Source organism: Drosophila mauritiana, chromosome X, assembly GCF_004382145.1.
Source record: "Drosophila mauritiana strain mau12 chromosome X, ASM438214v1, whole genome shotgun sequence".
Classification (NCBI taxonomy): domain Eukaryota; kingdom Metazoa; phylum Arthropoda; class Insecta; order Diptera; family Drosophilidae; genus Drosophila; species Drosophila mauritiana.
Window position 1 is genome coordinate 4,643,610 of NC_046672.1, and position 22,071 is coordinate 4,665,680.

Here is a 22,071-nt window from a genome sequence, read left to right on the forward strand (position 1 = left end):
CACACACACACACTTGTGCACATAACGCCCACACACAGGCAGAGCAAAAGACTCGGAGACTGCGAGTCCGACTTACATATGCTCGTTATTCATAAACTTAATGCCAAAGAGAGCATAATTTTCATTTTGCCAGCGTTTTGGGTTTGGTTTGCCCCATTTTCGGAGCCCCACCACCAGCCAATGGCATCGAACCAACCGAGAAAGCACGCCGAATAATAATCATATGATTTGAATTAACATTTACACATTTCAATATTATTACCAATAATTAGTGCTTAATGCTTCAGCAAAGCCCTATTTAACTATACAACATTTTCTTGGGTAACAAAGTCTTTTGTATGATTCTGTGATTACTCTGGTTTTCTTTCAGTGCCCGACTAAGGCACATAAAAGCCAAACATAACCAAGAAACGGGCAACAAGGTGCCGATGGGAAAGGGGAAAGAACAGGCTGCGGGAGCAACAATAAACTTGTGTAGCTGCGTCGGTAAGTGGGAATTATATAAACATATACATCAGTGAGCTAGCACTCACACAACCACAGCACTACACACACATACACATGCAAAATGGCAGCTGTTGCGGCTTCATATCGTCTGTTGAGATCGCCATTCGCTTTTCCCCTTCGCAGCACACGCGGCGGATGAGTAATATGCTTGGTCGATGAGCTAACTGACTGAACGAATGGCTGACGGACGGATGGCAGACGTGAATGACGTGCTCTCGATGCGAACTAATCAGCAATCGATGGAAAAGATGATTGTGAAATTCCAAGGAGGGATATGGAAGAAGTTATATTTCGTTTGAAACATTACCTCTTTAATGATCGAAATGTTCAAAGTGTAATTCTTTGGCTGGAATTGTACTCGACTGAAAATTGTATTTAAAGATTAATTAATTACACATCTTTTATTTTTGCCATTTTCGGTAAGGGCCGGTTTGTGTCATAACATGCCCAAAAAGAATCGTAGAACTCAAAGAATGACTGTTTTGTATAGCTAATTACCGAGGTTAACTATCCTCATCATTTTTGCTCAAATTTTCACAAAAAAAAATTTCGCCATTTTTCACATTTTCGGTAAGGGGTAACATCATTAAATTTTGCGAAAAATGGTAAAAATTTTACGTTTCAAGGCTGGAATGCCACTTTGTTGTAAATTTCCTAACGATTTCAACGATGTATGGCATTATAAAATTGGACAAGAATTATTAAAGTTGTAGATAAAAAACTGATTATTTTTCCGCTAAAATTTGGACTGCAAATTTTTGGCAAAAATATGAATATTTTATTTGCAATTTTTGTCATAACTTGCCCAAAAATGATCACATTACTAAAAGAATGACAATTTTGTGCTGGTAATTACCAACGCCAACTAGCCTAATCATTTTTTTTTGTTTTCCAAAAAAAAAAAATTTTCGCCATTTTTCACATTTTCGGTAAGGGGTAACATCATTAAATTTTGCGAAAAATGGTCAAAATTTTACATTTCAAGGCTGGAATGCCACTTTGTTGGAAATTTTATGACAAATTCAACGATGTATGGCATTCTAAATTTGGACAAGAATTATTAAAGTTGTAGACAAAAAACTGATTATTTTTGCGCGAAAAATTGGGCTGCAAATTTTTTGGCAAAAATATGAATATTTTATTTGCAATTTTTGTCATAACTTGCCCAAAACTGATCATATTACTAAAAGAATGACAATTTTGTGCTGGTAATTACCAACGCCAACTAGCCTAATCATTTTTTTTTGTTTTCCAAAAAAAAAAAATTTTCGCCATTTTTCACATTTTCGGTAAGGGGTAACATCATTAAATTTTGCGAAAAATGGTCAAAATTATACATTTCAAGGCTGGAATGCCACTTTGTTGGAAATTTTGTGACAAATTCAACGATTTATGGCATTCTACATTTGGACAAGAATTAGAAAAGTTGTAGGCAAAAAACTGATTATTTTTGCACGATTTTCAATTTTTTACATTTTTGGTAAGGGGTAACATCATTAAATTTTGCGAAAAATGGTCAAAATTTTACATTTCAAGGCTGGAATGCCACTTTGTTGGAAATTTTGTGACGAATTCAACGATGTATGGCATTCTATGCTTGGACAACTATTGTCTTTGTTGTAAACAAAAAACGGATTATTTTTGGGCAAAAAATTTGTATTTGAATTTTTGGTAAAAATATGAATATTTTTTTTCTGTTTTGTTTCATATTTGGGTTAGAACTAAAAAAATGACTGTTTTGTGCAACGAATTACCATCACTAACCTATCCTTCTAAATCGAAGAGATGTTCACAACGAATATGAAATTATATCACTGGGAACAACAGACTTTGATGGAGTCTGCTTTTTGCTGCGACTCTCTGGCTTAGAACCCTGATAATCACTTTCGCTAAAGCTTAAAGGTCTTAAGGTCATGCACATCAGCTAAGTGGAAGACTCCCTTTCCACATCCCTGCATTTGAACCGGAGGCCAGAGCGACGCTGTCGTTTTCTTATCTGCTTGTCGGGGCATTCGCTCGATTCGTATTTCAATTATGCATTCCGGCAGCATGACCATGGATGCTGCAGTGCATCCCCATTTCCCCCCGCCCCTGGATCTACTCGGAGACCCCCAAACCCACTTTTGAACCTGCTGCAGTGCACTGGAAACGCAGGAAAATAAGAACTATACGAGAGTGGGTCGAAATTTTCTGTTACATTCCGCATTCCGGTCATTAATACGCCATCAACAGCTTCGTAGAGCAGAACGGCAGGGACGGGTGGCAGGGTTAGAAAGGGAGAGAGCATAGCTGGGCAGCATCATACTCATCGTCATAGTCATAGTTAAAGTCATAGTCATAGCCTTTTCCATGGACACACAGGGAAAAACTTCGACTCGATGGCCGACTTTTGGTTTTCAGCTGAATTCAAAGCTGAATACCTAACCATGGTTTACTAGTTAGAGCAACGAATTATTTAACTAAACTCGATAGCAAAATTAGGCATTATTTTCTTAGAATTATTGTCCTTTTTCCCTGTGCATCATCATGGGCACGTCACGTTGGCCTGGCCGCCTCACTTTTTTCTTTTTTTTTGTGCCTGGCCGCCGGACACGCACGGACGGACTGTGCAAATGCAGCTGGAAAATCCACCCGCTTTCCACCCCCAAAGAGCTCGGAAGCCGGGGAAAATGCGAGTGTCTGACGTTGTCGTTGTTGCCATTTGGTCTGTGGAAATGTTGCACGCACGGTCGCGCACCTGAGTGAAATAAGATGAAATGCTAATGATGGCGAAACATTCAAAAACTGGGGCTTACGGTCCCCAGATAAAGCAGCGATACACTCCAAATCAGTCCGAAATTAATTTTATCTGGGATTTCCAAAAAAAAAACTTCCCCTATGTTAGCTTCAAGAGCTCTTCTCATCGGGAATGTACTTTAACTAGCACTCTGTGATAGTTGATTGTCGAAGGCTTGTTCAAACTTCATAAAAGGCTAAGTGGCCCGTTTATTTTCCCTCAATATTTGAACCTTGTTTACCATAATTTGTGGACTTCAAATAAATGAAATATGGAGGACAGCAAGCCGGCCATTTGCCCGTTACCCGATTGTCAGACCGTGGTGGAGCACACCCACTTGCTGCGCCACATGATCTCCAAACATTTGGATCCGCGGGCGCAAACTTTGCCCTTTCAGCTGCGCCTGCGCGAAGTGTCGACAGGTCAGCGCACCCTGCTGATGCTCCCCTATCGCCAGCTGATCCTGGACCACGATCAATGCTTGGCCGTGCTGAACTGGAGCTCCGAGTCCCTTACTCGGAGCGACCTTACGGCACCGCAGTTGGACCTGCCGCCCTGCCACCAAGGATTGACCAATCACCTGCCCATTTTGGTAATGGTCTGCAGGACCACATGGAAGTCCCTCTTGAAGCAGATCGATGAAAAGGACGTGCAAGAAACCAGGGACGTATCCGCAGAATGGGGCGTTGTCTATCTGTTTTGGCTCCTTTCACCATTTACGCGGCGTCCCATTTATGCAAATCTAGCCCTACAGAATGGCCCGTTGCAGAGCGTCTTCCGGCGGAATCGCCGGCGTATCCGCAACTTTGCCAGCCGGATGCCCATTAGACAGTTCATAAACGGGCTAGATCCATACTTTGTCAGCCTCAACGAGGATCAGCTCGACGAGCTGTGCGGTGGCAATGGCGGAGGCAACCAGTACTCCGTCTACTTGGAGGTTATAATCGAGGGACTTAACTTAACCCTATAAATATCATTCTTAATTCTATTATTATGTACATAATTGGGCATGCGAACATTATAGAAACAAATTAAAATCTCAAGTGACCACAATGATTTTATGTTTGTTTCAATATTTGCGAATTGATGCAATTTATTGCAAAACTGGGAAAAAGTTATTAACAACTTGTCGAGTGTTTCGGGGCCTTCAGCGTTCCAAAGTTGGTTAATATGTTGAAATCAATCTGGATTGGGGCGTGGCACACTTTGGCACCTTGGCACACAAATTTGGCAACGGTTTATGGCCGGGCTCACATTATTGATTCCGCTTTGCCAACTTTATTGCCCCTTTTTTCTGCCTTTTCTGGGGCATCACTGTTTTTATGGCCCGAACAGATACACCGGATTCCTCGGAGCTGCAAATGTGCCATAAATTGTTGTCCTTATGTTTTTATGTCCTGGCAGTCAGTCGACAGGACGGCCGCAGCGGGCAGATCAAATCAGATCCGATCGATTGGGAGTTTTAAGTGATTTTCCCTGTCGTTCTGAGGCTATCTCAACTAGAAGTTAAGTCCCAAACTTTTCAAGTATGGAATGTGTTAAATTCTTCTGAAACTTGCTAGTTCAAATCGCTTAAAAGTAGAAATCGGACACCAGCTAATGCTAAATATCCAGCAACAATAGTTGCCGGACAACCAAAGGAACCAGTGAAGCAAGGTAAGTGGAGGTAAGTAGAAATGGGGAAATGTCTAGAATTTTTTACCCGGCTTTTAGGAAGCCAAGGAGGGTGGCTGGTGGTAACTGCAGAAAAAATACAGCAAATAAAACGTAGTGAGGGAACAAAGAGTAGACAATGGCAACTGCCAGGGATGTGGGCTACTTGAGATCCCAATATAACGCGACGACATGTTTACGATGCATTTGTATCTGGACATAACAGCCCTAGCTTCCCTACACCTACCACCTTATCCTATGTATGCTCAGATATTGGCATTTTCATCGAGCAGCCGGGCTGGATAAAAAAGAATGAGGGAAACAAGACAAAAAAATCAGTAAAATCGGCGCAAGGATTTGAAATTCTCATTCCATTCATTCACTAAAACCTCTGGCTGTCCGTCCGTTTGTCCGCAATTCTGTCCGTCCGTATGTCTGTCCATCTGTAGTTCCGTCCGTCCGTCTTCATACGTGTGCGTGCTCCAAAATCGAGAAACATCCCTTGGGTGGGGCAACATGGACAACGATGAGGACACATAAAGGCTAAATTGAGCTTGAATGTGCGCCATGGAAGACATTGCCTGGCCAATGGACAAACACTCAAGTCATTTATCCCACCTCCAAGCTTCTAAAAATACTACACGTATATCTGGCAGCCACCGGAGCCTATTGAATTGGAAAACTCAATAAATATAACCATTCAATTGCGTCCTACAAGTGTATAATTACGACTCGCAAAGGAACTTTGGGAGTGGGAGTACCGGTATTTGGATATGTCCCATCTCAATCTCAAACGGAATCCGTTTGCCACATCGCCTGGCTGCCACCCAGAACGTGTTAACACGAAGACCGAAACGTGTGCTTTTGGCCCAGTGAGTGGGAGCCATCAGGGCGAGTCGTGCTGCCTGTCAAAAGTTTTTGTTTCTATTCTGATGCTGTTCATCCATCCAGCAATGCTGCGATTGCGGGGAGTTCAGGACCAATGGTCCCATATGATACCTTATACTCAAACTTTGCATAATCTCTAAATAAATAAGATTTGAAGCTGATGCAAATCCGTTTAAAAGTATCTGATAGAACGAACATTTTTAGATAGTATTTCATCAAACTAGCCTTCAAGTTTTCTATTGAAAACATGGTTCACAATGTACTTCAAGGCTTATCCGTTTAAAGCCAAAAACTTCATGACTTCGGTTGTGCCAAATGTGGAGATATTTGGAAAACAGGCTCGCAATTTCTGGACAACTCTAGCCGAGATGAAGATGCGCCGTCCTGCCCCCGAGGGTCCAACAAAGGGACAAAACAAACGACAGACATTTGGAGAGCGGGCGCGGGAATTGGCAAGTGGGCAGCTGCCCTAAAAGGTTGTTCCAACCAAATGAGAGAGCTTCAAGGTTGTGCCTGCGAGCCACAACAGCAATGCAAGAGTGTGCGCGGGGAAAGCGGTGGGTTTTCCTCGGAAAATGACTGCTCTTGGACATGGTTTCCATTGGCATAGGGGAATGGGAATAACAGATAATTGCCAACTGGATGAAGCATCATTGTACACCTTGGGTAACCAATAAACCAAGGGCATATATTATGCTAAATTTTATAATTTTAATATAATCTATAATATATAATATATGTATAGCGTTAGCCAAACGGAATTTGTCATAAAGTTCTGTGTTGAATATTATATTACATGAATATAAAATAGAAAAGCATAGAGAATATTTTTCTGTGCACCAAAAATAGTGACCAGCATTGAGGGAGTTCGTCATCGATGGCTGGCATAATTGCAGGACAGGAATCACTTAGGTGGGTCCACTTGGGCGGAGTGGGCTCATTAAAAGTGGGTGCTCCAAGGTTAGACTCGATGGCGATGGTGGGCTGTTAAGGCGATATTCGCCCAGACCCTCTGAACTTTGAACTTAATGCACATTTAAATGCTGGCTCTTGGTCGCAGTCTGTTTGGCCAACTTTTCTGCTGACTTTTTAGACTAAAAGTCAAATATTTCATTTGGAAATTCCTAGCGACGAGGCGAGAATGAAATGTGAAATTTTCACCCACGCACACATGCACCACCCACATTTTTCTAACCTTGCGGAAAACCGCCCTGAATAACCCGCCCACATTGGGCGGTGCTGCTTAAAAACTATAAATTAAGTTTACAACTTTTCCGCAGAAACTTTTTTATTTTTATTTCGCCCGCTTCGCTGGCACAGTCACTGTTATTTTCGCTGTTCTATCACAGTGTGACAAAATGGCATTGTCAACCCGGAATTGGAATCTTCGCCTCCGTCTTCGCTTCTCCGTTTCTCCATTTCTCCGCTTCTCCTTATCTCTGACTTTCTCAATTTCTCCATCTCTGGAAATATATGTCAAGTGTTACCAAAAGCAACTTTGACATCCATCATTTGGCATCTGTGGCACTTGTTGACCTTTGTTTGCAACACGACACAAACAGGATGCCGAAGTGAAAGCTCTGAGGTGGGGGAAAATATAGGTGCAAATTGGGTGGCTGAGGTAACCCCCGTCCGCCCGCCCACCTGCCAGCTAATCAAAATGTCGCACAAAGTTCATTAACAACATTTTCCAGTCAATTGTCTTGTCAAGCGAACGAGTAGGGAAAGCTCCGGCAAATAGAGAGGAAAAACTGGAGACAGCCAGCACATTTCTGCAGCTGTATATTTATGTTTGCACTTGCCTTGTGGCAGGGGCGTGGCCCCGCCTCCTTTTCCGGGTCGTTGAGGTCGTCGGCGGCTCACTTTGTTAACAACTTGGCATAAAGTTGTTTGTCTTTCACCTCGGCGTGTCGATGACATCACAACGACGAAGTGGGTGAGGCAAATCAGGGAACGGGTGGAGAATTCACAGGAAGAATCCAAATGTATTGTGAAGAAAATCCACTAAGCTTAACAAACTTCCCCGGGGGTAAATTTAAATTTCAGGCAAGAAATCCAACGCAAATTTCCGTGAAACTCGAAACTCCTTAAGTTTTAGAGCTACGAGTATAATTGTTATTTTTCTTTTTCTACAAATCTCGTAAATCTATAAACCATTTTTTCGGTGTGAACAAAGAAGCTGCAATTTTTAGCAATAGTTCTAAGCGGTTGTAAAGTTGAGAATGGAGGACTGCAATTCATACAATATTCCGCAACAACTTACAGACCAGTTCACCCAGTTTTTCCCATGAGCCAAAGCCAACAGATATATCGTTCTCATGGACTTTTCTCCATTTCCAAATTAAATTTTCCTACGCTTCGGCATCCAGCGAACTAACCGTCGGCCAAGGGTGTAAAAATCAATCAAACAAAACGAACTGACACTTGGACAGACGATTAAAGGAAATGGAAGAAAGCTCGGGGAAATTCGATATGCAAGTAAACGAAAACCAGACTTTGGGCAAGACAGATGGAAACCTTATGGATGATGGGCATGGGAAAGTTGGGAAATGCTGCGAAAGTTGGGGAGGGGGGGCAAGATAAGTGGGGATTCTGTCATTGTTTCGGTCAAACGCACAACAACAGAGCGTTAAATTCACACAAAACGAGCAAAGATGAGTCCGATTTTGATTCCTAACCGTAGGTCCTTGGAAAGCCATTCGAGCAGATCCTTGAAATTGTCCAAAATGAAGACTGGGACCATGGCGAATTTAGAGAGAAACTGTCTTGTGAAAGAATGTCAAGTAGTCTTATCAGTTTCTTTAGAGCAATCACAGATATATGATATATATAAGATCCTACATTATACATTACATAATACCATATTTGTTTTTAAAAAAATTTATAAAGTTAACTACATATTTAAATGCTTGGCAAAGCGGTAAAGTTTGCAAAACTGATTTACGCGATGTCCCCATTTTTTTCTTAGTTTTCTCTGTTATTTTTTTCAGCAAAGAGAATGAAGAATGAGTGTGTGTGTGTGTTAGACCAATATTTTTATGCAGGCCATTAGCAGCATAGATTATTTTTGCATATCAAATGGCCAAACGGAGTTTCCCGCCAGCCCTTCCGCCTTCCCCATTCCCATTTTCCGCATTTTCCGCAGCACTCCAGCCGAGTGAATGAATCCTTCACAGCGGAGGACACGCACAAAAGCGCAAGCAAGGCAAACAGGTCAAGGATATTATGCATATGTGAGTAGGCAAAACGAAACAAAGAGGGTGGTTGCTGGGTGGTTGGTTTGTATGAGTGGTTGGGTTGTGGGCTGTGGGCTGTGGGCTGCGTGGGTGGTGCAGCAAGGAGTCCCTCATTTTGGCTGTCATTGTCACCATCAGCCGTCTGCAGCGTCATCTTCATCTACATCGTCATTGTTGTTCGCCACTCGAAAGTCGCACAAATGAACGCGTAATTGTTTGCACATGAATACATTGAGTAAATATTTGCAAACACATTCAGCATTCCACCGGTTTTCCTCGCCTCTATGCCCGGACTCATCACGTTTTCCTCGATTTTCCCCCCGATTTTCCTACGATTTTCACCCGTTTTTCAACCGGCTTTCTACCCGCTTTCTCCTCGGCTGCATCCTGCCAGCTCAGCCAAGCTGAGCCATCATCATTTGCATGCCGGTGCAAAAGACTTGAATTGCATTGCCAAGTCAAAGAAGGCCTTAATCTGCTTACCTTGCCTCGGTGACATTTCTTTTCACACTCCACCATCGCCCCCGCCCCGCATTCAAGCCAGCCAGGAAAATGGAAAATCGCTGGAAAAGTTGCTTAGCTTGGCAGGGCTTTGCTTTAATTACGGCTGCCCCGACTTTGAGAGCATAAACAAATTGCAAATTGTTTATGGCATGCAAATTAATCAAATCTCTTTCTCAATTAAGCCTGCAAGCCAAGAAGCTCCAAGCGCAGGAATTGCAATGGGAGAAGTGTAGTTGTGTACAGAAGGCCAAATAAAACCTAGCCGGGATAGGCAAAGTGAATCGGCAGAAAGAAATATGGAAAAATTGAGAAAAATTGCAATCAATACAAGCACTCACATAACTTGAACGCCTGTTTTTGTTTATGCCAACTAATTGGGTAAGGGAAATAGTTATTGCAAATGGAATGAATTAATAGTTTATTGAACTCCTAACTCCGAAGGTATTCACTTTCATAGGTGTTTTGGAAGCATATAGAAAAGGCTTCAAAATATCTAAATATGCGAAGGACCTTATACAGTTTTCACTCCCTAAGCTGACCCTCGATGATCCCTAAACGAACGATTCCCTGCGAAATGTTGCTCACATGCAATTAAATTCGCTCAGCTCAGTAATTTGGAGCTGTGAAGTTTCCATTTCGCAGCCCGGGGGGAGCCAACTCATGTAATTGAGTGTAAACTTGTCAGAGCATTTATTTAATGCCTAATCAAGTGATGTATAACACATGACTTACCCACTTCACCGCCTCAGCTTCGTGCTCCATTCCCTTCGACTCTGACCGGGTTGCCATGGGTTAAGCGGGCCGATTATGGGTGGCGAATTGGGTTTTTCGGGGCATGGGGGTTAAGTTAAAGTGTCAGTTGTAGCTTGTCAAAACTTGTGTTGTCCAATTAGCATAATTTCTTGTCTCAACTTCGGCCCCGATGCAACAGATACGTAATTCGGATACGAAAGTATCTACGACACATCTAAATTGCCGGATGCCCGGAATTCACTTAGGTTCCCATTAAATAGTTACGGAAACTTATCCTCGTCTGGATGGCATTTTCCGCTCAGATGGACTCGCTCATTAAAGAATGAAATGTAATTATTTCAGATATTCCAGCACAACAATTAATCATTGGGATCTAGGTGGTATTATGTGTGTGTGACGGTTGTATCTCAAGCATCTAGGACAGTCCCACCTTGAGCATATTCTTACTTTTGATCAAGTTATTAATATGTTTTTAATATTTTCCCGACGCGCAATACTGGGGCATTGTTGGAAATCCAGATTGTCAGTATGCCAGTACCACTAGCATAGTGATTCCCACCACCATTCTTGGCAATTAGGACCGCTACGATGGCCATAAGCGATTTTGGGTAGCCGAAAGAGAAAAATCAACAGCTGGCGAAGAGCGAGCCAAGGTCGTTCGCCGGGCGGCCGCTCTTTAGTGCGGGGAAAACCGTTGGGGAAAACTCACCACGACGACGAGGATTTTCCGAGGCGACGAGGGCATCGCACGAGGCTTTTCCGTACGGCATTCAGTCTCACGTTGAACTCTGCTGCTGTTTGTTGTCAGCCGGCTGGTGAATTAACCCCCAGGACACACAGAAGCCAACCGATTTGGCTGAGCCAACTCTGAGCCACTCAGCCAGCCGAAGGACGAAGGACCACGACCACGACAATTCGCGACGTGTTGTTTGAGACCAGAAACCCAGAAACCAGAGACCTCAGGTCCTTATGGTGTCCTGTGATCGCGTGACGATAATTGTTTGTACTCCGTGTTTCGTACGAAAGAAAAATAAATAAACACTGGAAAAGTTCGCTGATCTCTGTGCGCGATTTTCCATTATTTTCCAAACTTTTTTTTTGTTTTTGTTTTGTTTTGCCGGCACCAGACCACGCACACACACACACAGAGAGTGATAATGATGGTGATGAAAATCGAATAACAAGTGAATGCAACAAATGCGCATGAAATGAAAAATTTGTCCACACAAGTGTGAAAAACCGAAAAGTAAAAATCAGATAAAACTGAGATAATCAGCGAGCGAACGAGGCGAAGCCAGAAAACCCAATCAACCAAATAAGCTGAGGGCCAAAGTGCTCCGAGAACGGTTAGTAAACACAAATTGTTTGTTTTCGTGGCTTTTTTCTGTGTTTGCCTGGAATTGGGGACTATTTTCTTAGAAGAGAACCGAAAAAGGCCAATACGAGTGTGTTTTCTACCAATTTATCCCCATCTACCCACTTAATCCACGAGATCAGCTAGACACTTTGAGAATCGCCGAGAGGGGCGCTAAACGTTGTCGCCTTGTTTTATGACTATGAATGAGTTTATATTTGAATTGCTATTTTTTTCTTAACGAATAACAATTAACTAACTATGTTTGGTTAGTAAGCAAATACAGTTGTTCCAAACAGAGTTATAATAAAAAACATATATAAGATAGACAATTTCGAATTCAAAGTAAATATTGGATAACACTTATCCAAAATGTGAAGCAAACTTATTTGCAAACTGTCAATGCCTCTGCACGGACAAGTGTTGGTCCAGGCTCAGGAGGACCCTTATCTAGGCAACCCAAACGATGACAGTTCATTTTCCGGGGGATGGAGGCTAATCAATTCCGGCACCAGACCCCAGCGATAAGCAGTTGTAAATCAGGGCTTCATAAATATGGAATTGTGGAAAATAAGTGACTCCATCAGGCAGTGAAAACTATCCCTATTCTCCCTTATCCTCCTACGCCGGAAAGTGTGACAAAGCAGGGGCCACGACAGGACAAGGACCTACATGATTTATAAGGCACATTAAATTGAATATTCAACATAATGTAGCATTTAAATGACCCACGCACAGCGTTGAGCGAGCAAATGTGTATATATTATAAGGAAGAGTGGCACACGACGGCCTTGAAGGTCAACGCGGCGGTTTTCCAAGGAAGAATGCGAGAAGAGGGCTCTTTATGGCCAACTCCTTGCCATATTGTTTAAATGCGAAAACCGCTTAAAGTTTGGCCGGCGATTGAAATTCCTTCACTGGTGGAGGGGGGAGCAAATACTCCTCCAAAAAAGCATAAACAACAAAAAAAAAAATGGCAAAAATATTCGCACACTTTGCGTGTGCGTGTGTGGGGGAAAGTAATTTACCAACACAGCGCCAGCGAAAGCATCATAAATCACACGTTCTGCCCAACTACAACTACAGAAAGTGACATTCGCTGGGGGCGGGAGGTGGTAGGCGGGTGTGGGGGGCGTGGCGCGTTACGTGTCCAGGTCAAATGTCAAAAGTCAACCAATTTGGGCAACATTTTGACAGACACTGCGCTTAGCCGCCGGCTGGCTGTTCATCATTGTGCAACACTGCCAACCGATTATCGCCAGGGCGTGATGAGTTACTCGCATTCCATCCCAAGAGGATTACACACGAGTTTCAGAGTCCCTCCATCACCACAGATTATTTCAATTTACGCAGCAGATCGAGTTTCGAGGGAAAGTCGCATGCTCGCAGTTCAACCTAATTCAAAACAATAAAAACACGTACAAAATATGTATTCAGTTTCACAATCTCATTTTGCCACACTCATGAAAGCTTTACTAGTCTCAAAAAATAAATATATTATATTTTAAGCACTTTCATATGTGCACGAAACAGAAACATGAAAATTTCATTAAAAAGTTAAACATGTTTTGCAAATTATTAAAACTTTGCTGTCAATATCAAGCCGCGTAATCAATTTTAAAGTGCCAGCAGTGGGTAAACTAAATTATTAACTTTTATCGAAACTAAAAGCTTATTATTTTGAAATGATTATGGACAGGAGATATATGTAGAACCCATGCTTTATTGTTTCCATTAACTTTCGAGTGACTCCAAACCATACATCCCTTTGCCAGCCCAGGTAATCACTCCATGCCAGCCCCTTGACCCGCAAATCATATTTTCCGGCCGTGGATTTATGGGCTGCCCCTCCTCTCCTCGCAAAATGTATGGCCCTGGGTTAACAAGATGTTTATAAAAATGATATTACGATTTGCCTAACCCACAAGATGGCACGCACAATGTGTGTGAAAGGGAAGTTGGAGGGGGGACATGGGGGCGTTGGGGATCCAAGGCCATTAGACAACGCATTAATCTAATCATATGAGTTGCTCTGTCTGTGTGCCAAAAATCATGAACTCAAAAATGCTGGCCCCTTAAAAACGAAAGTGTGGGCACAAAAAAAAGCCAACACACAGAGAGACATTTGCAAGTTGATTTATAAGCGCGCTGATGTCAGTTACGTGCAAAATGGCAGCAAGTTTTTGGCCCACGCATGGGTTAAGAGAGGTTAAAAGGGGGGCGATGGGTGGTGGGTGTTGTTTGAGTTGGCTCACCTGCTTTCGTGTGCCCGGGGTGAAAGGTTACTGGCGGGGATTTGCCAAAGTCAGAGGCAAAGGCAGCGCTCGCTACCATTGCGCAAATTGCTTGCAACACTTTTTGTGCCATTCAACCCCGCTCCATTCCTTGGCTGCCTTGGCTTTTATAAATCGTTTAACCAGCCCACCTGCCCGCCGCGATTTTCCACCCCCTGGATAACAACAACAGCGGAGCGGTGGCGACAACTCGAGTCAAAAGAAGCCCGAAAAACAGGAAGCCACTCCCGTTCCCGTTCCCGTTCGCCTTCCCATGCCCTTTGACCCCGAATCCCCAGCGTTTCGGGCGCCACTCAAAACACATCCATCAACAGCGTATTTATATGCGAGGCAAAAGGTTAAAGGTGTTTTCTTTTTACTTCTTTCCCACCTCCTCATTTTGTATCCAGAGAGAAAGCTCCTAATTGTCAGGACTTTGCTTTGGCCTCAGCTTGTTTGGTCCTTGCATACTTTTGTGCGCTCGTCGCGTAATGAAGATAATTGCTGCTAAGCGGATCCTGCAGGATTTCTGAGACACCTCCGCGTTCTCACACCCGTTCACAAAATCCGCAATGTTTCTGGCCGGATTTTCCGGTAGGCGGGGGGCGAAAGTTGGCCAAAACAGGCAGGAGCTCTCATTAATCTAAATTTAATTTAGACTTTGCTAGTTTCAACGCATTTTTATGTTTTTGGTTTCGTTATTTGGCCATTAGTTTTCATCTTTAGGTATACTTTTAAACGATTAAATTGCAAATTCACGGACCTTAGAAATACAAATTTTAAATGCAGCTGCTGTTTTACTTTATATTCCCTTATTGCTGTATTTTTTTTTTTTTTTTTTGGCTTAGTTGCTTACTCATTTCAACGTTTTTAATTTGCCCGGGCGAGGACGAAGGACTTCCTTTTGCCGAGCAGCATCTCTGGTTGCTTTAGCGAGGACGACCTGCATTAATTAAATTCTTTCAGGTGTTAAAAGGTGTCGAGTCTGCAGCTATTGTTAATGCAGGATAGAAAGGACGAAGCAGCGTAAGGGTGGCTAATTGGTAAATGCTCTGAAGTGCCACGGCTAACGAGGCGTATGCGTAGTGCGAACGGAGTCAGAAGCGGCAGGTGCTTTTGGCCTAATCAGTGGAGAGAAGTTGCTCCCGGATTTACCATTTAAGCTATACTAATACCGACCGATATTTCCTGGTCGGATTTCGATTTCAATCGTATGTTTTACACACTCGCCTGTGGAAAAATACCAAGAATAATTCTGACAGACGTTAACATTTATGACCAAAAAACCCACGACAACAGGTAATTGTTTTTCTTATACGTTTCTTTCTCAGTTTTTCCATTTTTTTTTAAGACAATAGGCTGTGTGCCTATTTTTCTATTTATTTTTGCTTCATTTGTTGTCTGTTTTCGGTCTTCTGCTCCCTCGTTTGTTGGCATAAATTTATTGTATTTGCCCGCCTTACGCATTTGCATAAATATTTTAATTTGCATTTCAACGAACACGAAAAGCGAAACGAAGCCAAGCCATAAAATCCATATACCCCAAAAAAATGACTAGTATACATATATATAGAAAAATATATATGCCAGAAGCGGAGGACTGAATGAAAAAATAATAATCAGTGGAAATCTACATGTAATCAAAGTGTTACAACTATCGAAAGACTTTATTTGTATAAAATTCTCGCACCATTTGTATGCAAATTCATTTTTGGTTGGCTTAAAAAAATATATAATAAGAATTGTATTTCCTATCACAACTGAATTTTCTATGAGGTCACACAAATTGATATTCAATTTCGCATAAAAATTTCCTTAATTTAGATATAGGTGTTCTTTTCCAAGTGAAACACATTCAAATACTTATTTGCGAATCGCAAGTAACTTGTTTCAATATTGAATCGGTTAAGACTTTAGCTCTGCCTCGAAAATCCATAGATCGTTAAAACTTTGGCCAGGACATTGCGCATACGACACGTTGTCCCGTGAAAGTTTCCAGATTCTTATCATAGCACAAAAAGTGGGCAGGAGTGGGAGGTGAGCCGAAAGAAAACAGCGGTGGGTGGAGGGCAGAAAAAAAACTAAGCAAACAGACCTCGCACAGGCAAATATGTTTTCATTTTCTCATATCTCCGGCCACACAGGACGAAAAGGACTATTGCACCAGCGTATGAGCTAAGACTTTCCATTTCAAAATATTTTCTTAGCAAGCTTCTCATTGCCGGCGCTCCTTTGCCAAATGCACAGGAGCTGGGACGGCAATGCACAAAGCAAAAAATCCTAGAGCCAAAACAAGATCCGCAAAAAGCTGCACACTGGGCGCAAGGCAAAAACAAGTCTCGTCTGCAGATGTTTGCTGGCCGAAAACAAGAAGCCTTTTTCCCCCTCTCCACATTTCGCCGGATCAATAATTGAATTTCGTCAGGCCATTTGCATATGCTGGCCAGAAGCTTTCGGCACAACCGGCTTGCACAGCTGGACAATTGCACTGAATTTACGCAATTACTATCGGATGCGATGATGCACTGAGATCCCCGAAAAGGAATTGTAAATTTAATAACCTAAATAACCGGGCCGCATTTAACACGCATAATTCGGGAACAAAGGGTACTGGATGGTTGTTAAGGCTTCCGGAAATACTAATGAATTATTCATTCAGCCTACGGTTGGACTTTCAATTTCAATCCTTATTATTTCAACTGCCCTAAGTAATTAAGCAACAATGCGAATGCATACTTAAATACGAACTCACTGCTGCAACGGTTTGGCAATTATTTGTTGAGCTAGTGCATTTAATTACACTAATACCATGATCGAGGAATATACTACCCGCTTTTAATTGGGTTTTAGCTTCCAGATAATTAAATTTCCTTAGGCTATGTTAAATTATAAATATTCAGAGCTCGTAGTATTTGCAGGGAATAAGTGCAAATTTAAAGCTCAAGGATAACACGAAAATGTTACAGAGCTTTTCAGACAAATGAGAAATACCCGAGGGCCACACAAGAGTTCATCCAGAAGTGTGCGTGCAATCCTTTAACAATGAAATCTACATAGCCAAGAGTCCCCAAACAATTTCCTGGAAATTAACCGGAATACCGCAACGTTTTCGCCACAATTGAAAAATACTTCTAGTCCTTTGTTGTGCAAAAAAAAAACCCGCATAATTCAATCAGCTACATCTGAAACGAACTGAGACCACGCCGAGCACAATCACTTTATTAGCCATATATCCACACGGCCATAAAAAAAAAGCACACAGAGTAATGGCCATCAAATTTGAGGATTCAATGCGGCAAAAATGCTGTTCATCCTATTTCGCTCCGCTGGGTCTGCCGCTCTTTGCGGGCTCTGCTTATCGATAGATAATATATTTATATTTAAATAACACTTCATCATGTCGACGCTGCGTATGCGTAATATTGTTCGCTTTCATGTTTCGGCCAAGTGAAGCCGAAGCGAAAGCCAAGGCCCATGGAGAGCATCGACTTATAAATAAACTTGATCCATTGCACGGAGCACGGGTAAAAGGCCATGAGACATGGCCTGCCAAGATATAGGCACACACAATTTGCCTCGACTGTCGAGTGCGATAAATTTGGGCTTATGATTTTATCCCTTTTTACAGCCCTTTTCAGGCCCGCGAAACGAAAAACGAAAAACGCGAGGCACATTTCCAAGTCAATTCCTCAGTTTCATTTTCATTCCGATTGTGGAATGGGCGCGGGCGGGCCTTTTGGCCCGGATTCACTGGCTTTTCCCTTTCTGGGTGCGCTGGTCTTTCCTGGCCAGTCATGCATGAAACAGCGCTTCAGGAACAGACAAAACCGAGAGACATCGCATTGTCTGCCGCTGAAGAATAAATAAACTACTCGTAACAACAATAAGCGGAGCAAGTCAAGCAAATTACGCACACACAGTGACACAAATAAGTTTATTCGGTTAACTTTGGCCGCAGAACTACATAGTGAAAATCAAATATAGAAAAGCGAAACTTTTCACCATTGACATGCATAGAAAATAGAAAAAAAAAAAAATCAACGGAAACACAAATTGGGCCGTAAATAGAAAAGAATGGAATTGAATTAACGAAAAATAGGAATAAAAAGCGAGCGGATATTCGATATCCCAGCACGGCTCCTTGAAAATGATTTAGCCCCAAGAATTGCCTGGGAATTGCCTCCTTTGAGATGAACTCGAGTGGAAGAGCAACTTTGCGGATGGAATTATCTCTCATGAAGATGTAATTGATAAATGGGCAGGGGCCCATTCCCGCTCGCCGATGGAAATGGAAATGGAAATGGCAATGGAAATGCGATATATGCGATACTCTAAGCCCAACCGATTGCACAAGGGCCCTGGAGAAAGGTCGCTGGTTTTGTGGTTACAGAATTCTGCACCAAAATCGTTACAGTCTGGAAGAGACGCCGAGAACCAAATCGAATTACCACACAAATACATACGTATATACATATGAACTTGTAAGCTTTATAATTAAATGAAAAAACTTTTAAAGTGGCATTTAGTTCATCATGTGCTTAACCAAGAAAAAAGAGAATAAGCAAGAAGTTTGTATATCAACGAAATAAGCCAGGCTAATACATTGCTTATCCGTATTCAAATTAAGTTATTATTTAACTCCAATGCCTTTGAAAATTACATCAATTTATCAACTCGAGGTGTTCGTCAAAGCGCCTCTTCAACTCAACAACAACAACCATAAATCCCATCTCCCAATAGTTTGGCAATTATTTCGAGTACTCCAACCCTTTCACTCACCTCAAATTGCTGGTCTACCCATGAAGTGTTTACACAACAGGTACCCCATTCACTTATTCCAATTGTAGTAAAAGCAGCGAGAACTCAAGTCAACAACTCAACAATAGTTGAACAATCGCTCTCTGTCGATATGACAGCAATCAAATGGAAATAAGTACGGCACATTATTAACCTACCAATGCAAGGGAACTGAAAGGCATTGGGCACAATAAAAATGCGAACAATTGGCGAATATTTATAGATGCTTATAATACATACACTTGGGCATTTTATTCGCTCACACTTGATCACTTAACGAGGCACGGATAATTCCCCCACTCAATGAATCTCGAGCAGCAAGAGCAACTTATCCGCAGATCATCTCAATGGGTATTACCTACTTACACACGCACATGTAAATAGATGGCCATGTGTGGGTGAGTGTCCTGGCCCTTGAGCGTGTGTGCCTGTGTGTGTGTGTGTGTGTAATTATGTGCTACATCATCTTTTATGGGGGCTCAAACAAAAAGGGGGCCATGCATCATTTTCTTTGCCGCTTCCTCTTAATCTTTTTGCTTTTTTTTTATTGTCAAGTGTATCAAACGGAATATTGCCACGCCCCCAGGGCCGACGAGCCGCCCAGCTTTTGGCCCCTTATTGCAACCACTATGTCTCTCGTTTGTTTGTGTTTAATCTCGTTTTAATGCCGTCGAGCATCATCGTAAAAATTATTACATTAAATGTCAACGCAAAAGCGAGGAAGAACGCTGTAAAAGTGGATGAGCACTAACACACATGCCAGGCTACAGTGAGAGAAATATGTGTAAGGTTTTAGCTTATAGAAATCTCGAATGAAACTTCCAGTGGTGTGCATAATAATACAAAATGTATACAATTTAGTTTTTTAGCGCCACCGGTTTAGTTGCCTGCTCTTATTTAACCACTTTTTACGTTATTTCACATAATATTGTTAAGTAACTATTTAATTTTTCGCCGTGTCAATGAAGAAAGCGAAATGAGAGAGGAAGAAAGATATGGGTGGATAGAGCAGGTTCACTGAAGACGGTGAAGGTCTGTTGGTTTAAGAGGGTCGTTATTATTAAATTTTACACACGCACACATACAGACAACAATAAAGTGTGCGACTGTACGCCCAAAACACACACACACACACACAACCCGCACACCCACACTCACTTACAAACAATGTATACGCCACTAAAATTCAATTTTTACGAGCATAATATGTTTCAATGGCAACACACACACACAGAGATAAACGCACACACACACACACGCTTTTCACAAGCACACCTTCACTTAGGGCCTTCTTTTGCCTTTGTCTTTGTCGCAGCCTCCGTTTGCCAGCCCACCACCCATTACCACCCACCACAATCATTTCGGCAACTGCTTTTTATGTGTGTCGCACATTATTAAATGAATTCAAGCGCAGAAAATTGCCTGCCTGCCTGCCACGCCCACTTTTGTCAATAACCTTATCGTTGCGAGCAACAAATCAAGTCCATATCAGATGGCAGGCAAATTGCTTTTAAAATAATAACAGGCGAATGCAAATATAAGGTGCGCAAAAACAACAGCCAGACTTTTCATAAATTTCCACTCTTTCTTATCTTTCGATAAACAGGTCATTAGCTTTACATATATGCACAGCAAGTAAATTTGCTATTTATACAATATGTTTTCCCACGCATTATGTGATTCCTTAAAGGAGACATTTAATGATCAGTTCTTATGCTCACTATGATAAATGACACGATTTCCCTAGGATAACACCGCATTTCCAACGACACAGACAAGTAGAACGTTACCCACTTATCCTATTTATAGGTACATATTCTATGGAGATGCATTTTCCTGTCTGATTCACTTCCGCATGGTGCAAATAGGACATACTTCTGGGCTGATTTGAATGTTGACACGTTCTGGTACTTCTGCATCCCCTTTTCCTGGTCTTGTATCAGCTTATTATCGCAAGTCCTTTCCATACAATGAAATGTAACTAATGAGGCGTATAATCATTGTTATGTCAACAGTTTTGCTGCCTTTTGACAAACGGCACATACACAACCAGTTGGAGAAAGAGACGGGTGTGCAAAATGTGAAAGAGACAGGCGGCTGTGCAAAAGGGCATACATTTTCCGTTTTTGGGCGATACTAGAAGAAATCTTCCTGCACATGTCAATATAAATAAGCGGCAAGGAAGTGCCAAAGAAAAGCTGCGGGCCGGGAAACTTCATCATTACATTGTGTAGAAGTGGCTAAAAAGAAGGAAAAGCCACCCACACAAGTACATGACACATGCTTTGACGTAATTGCTGTGTAGGAAATAAGCAATTTGAGAGATCATTAAAAAGTTGAAGCGACAAAATAAAAACCCTCCTCTCGAAAGAAATAAAAAAAAGAGAAACCTGACGAAAAGATGAAGAAATAAAAACGCCATCCACGCTAAAGGATATTAAATGCCAGGCGCACATACGAATTTTGTTCATGCCTTAAAAAAATGTCTCAAATTTGCTTTTTTTTTTAAGCCGAAATAGTTGACCCAGTCAATTGGATTTTTGGGAGAACCAAAACAAAAAAAAATAAAAGAAAAGAAATGTGATTCACTGCGAAATCAGTTTATATTTCTGATTTCTTTTTGATTAGTTAGCAGCTTAGAGAAAGCCAACTGACAGTGATTTCCTCCAATCGCATTCACGGAAATTGACTCAATTGCCATGGAATTTTCATGGCAAACGGGAACCAAAACAAGCATCAAGGCCACAGGCAACAAGAAAGCCGAAAACCGAAAGCCTCAAGAAACCCACACAACATCAAAAAATAAAAAAAAAAAAATACTACTACGGAATCGGTGAAGAAAACCTTTCGAAGAAAGGAGAAAGAAAAACTCGTCGTCGGCATGCAGTTGAATGCACGCATTTTGTGGCTCACAGTCTTTGTGGCGAAACTTCGCTCCTTGCAGCCCCCCTGGGCCACTGGGGGGTTAAGCCGTGAGGAAGTGGGCCGGAGGAGGGTTAAGGATGGCAGGATGGGCATTTGATTGCAAGTTTGTGTGCTTCACTTTTTGGCCAGGCCAAAAGACTTTGCGTCAACAGCAGAAACAGGCGGCAGCAGCCAAAAACACTCGACAAGCGACAGGCGGCAACAAAGCAAATTTTGTTAGTGGCTTTTGCTGGCCTCTGGCTGCTGGCTAATGCACTGAGAGAAAGCCTAGCTCTATATGCAATTAAATGGAAATCAATCGTCTACAGAATCATATAATGAAATAATTAAAGAAAAATAAATGACAACAATATAACTACCCCCTTGTAAATTCAACAAATAATGTGACTTTTAACATGTTTCGCA

At 42.0% G+C, this 22,071-nt stretch overlaps 3 protein-coding genes across 4 annotated transcripts in view; 2 read left to right on the forward strand and 1 right to left on the reverse strand.

Annotated features, from left to right (window-relative positions):
• LOC117147081 overlaps positions 1 to 22,071 on the reverse strand; it is a 49,310-nt gene that overhangs the window by 26,308 nt on the left and 931 nt on the right. The window lies entirely within an intron of this gene.
• Positions 3,515 to 4,326, forward strand: LOC117146507. Its single transcript, XM_033312762.1, has one exon. It carries the CDS (start codon positions 3,555 to 3,557, stop codon positions 4,251 to 4,253), a length of 699 nt encoding a protein of 232 aa, XP_033168653.1. The 5' UTR covers positions 3,515 to 3,554; the 3' UTR covers positions 4,254 to 4,326.
• The window catches only part of LOC117146500, a 62,762-nt gene continuing 51,807 nt past the window's right edge, over positions 11,117 to 22,071 (forward strand). For both annotated transcript variants that reach the window (XR_004459803.1, XM_033312751.1), the window contains exon 1: positions 11,117 to 11,663. The gene's annotated coding sequence lies outside the window, so the exon portion shown is untranslated. The remainder of the gene's footprint in view (positions 11,664 to 22,071) is intronic.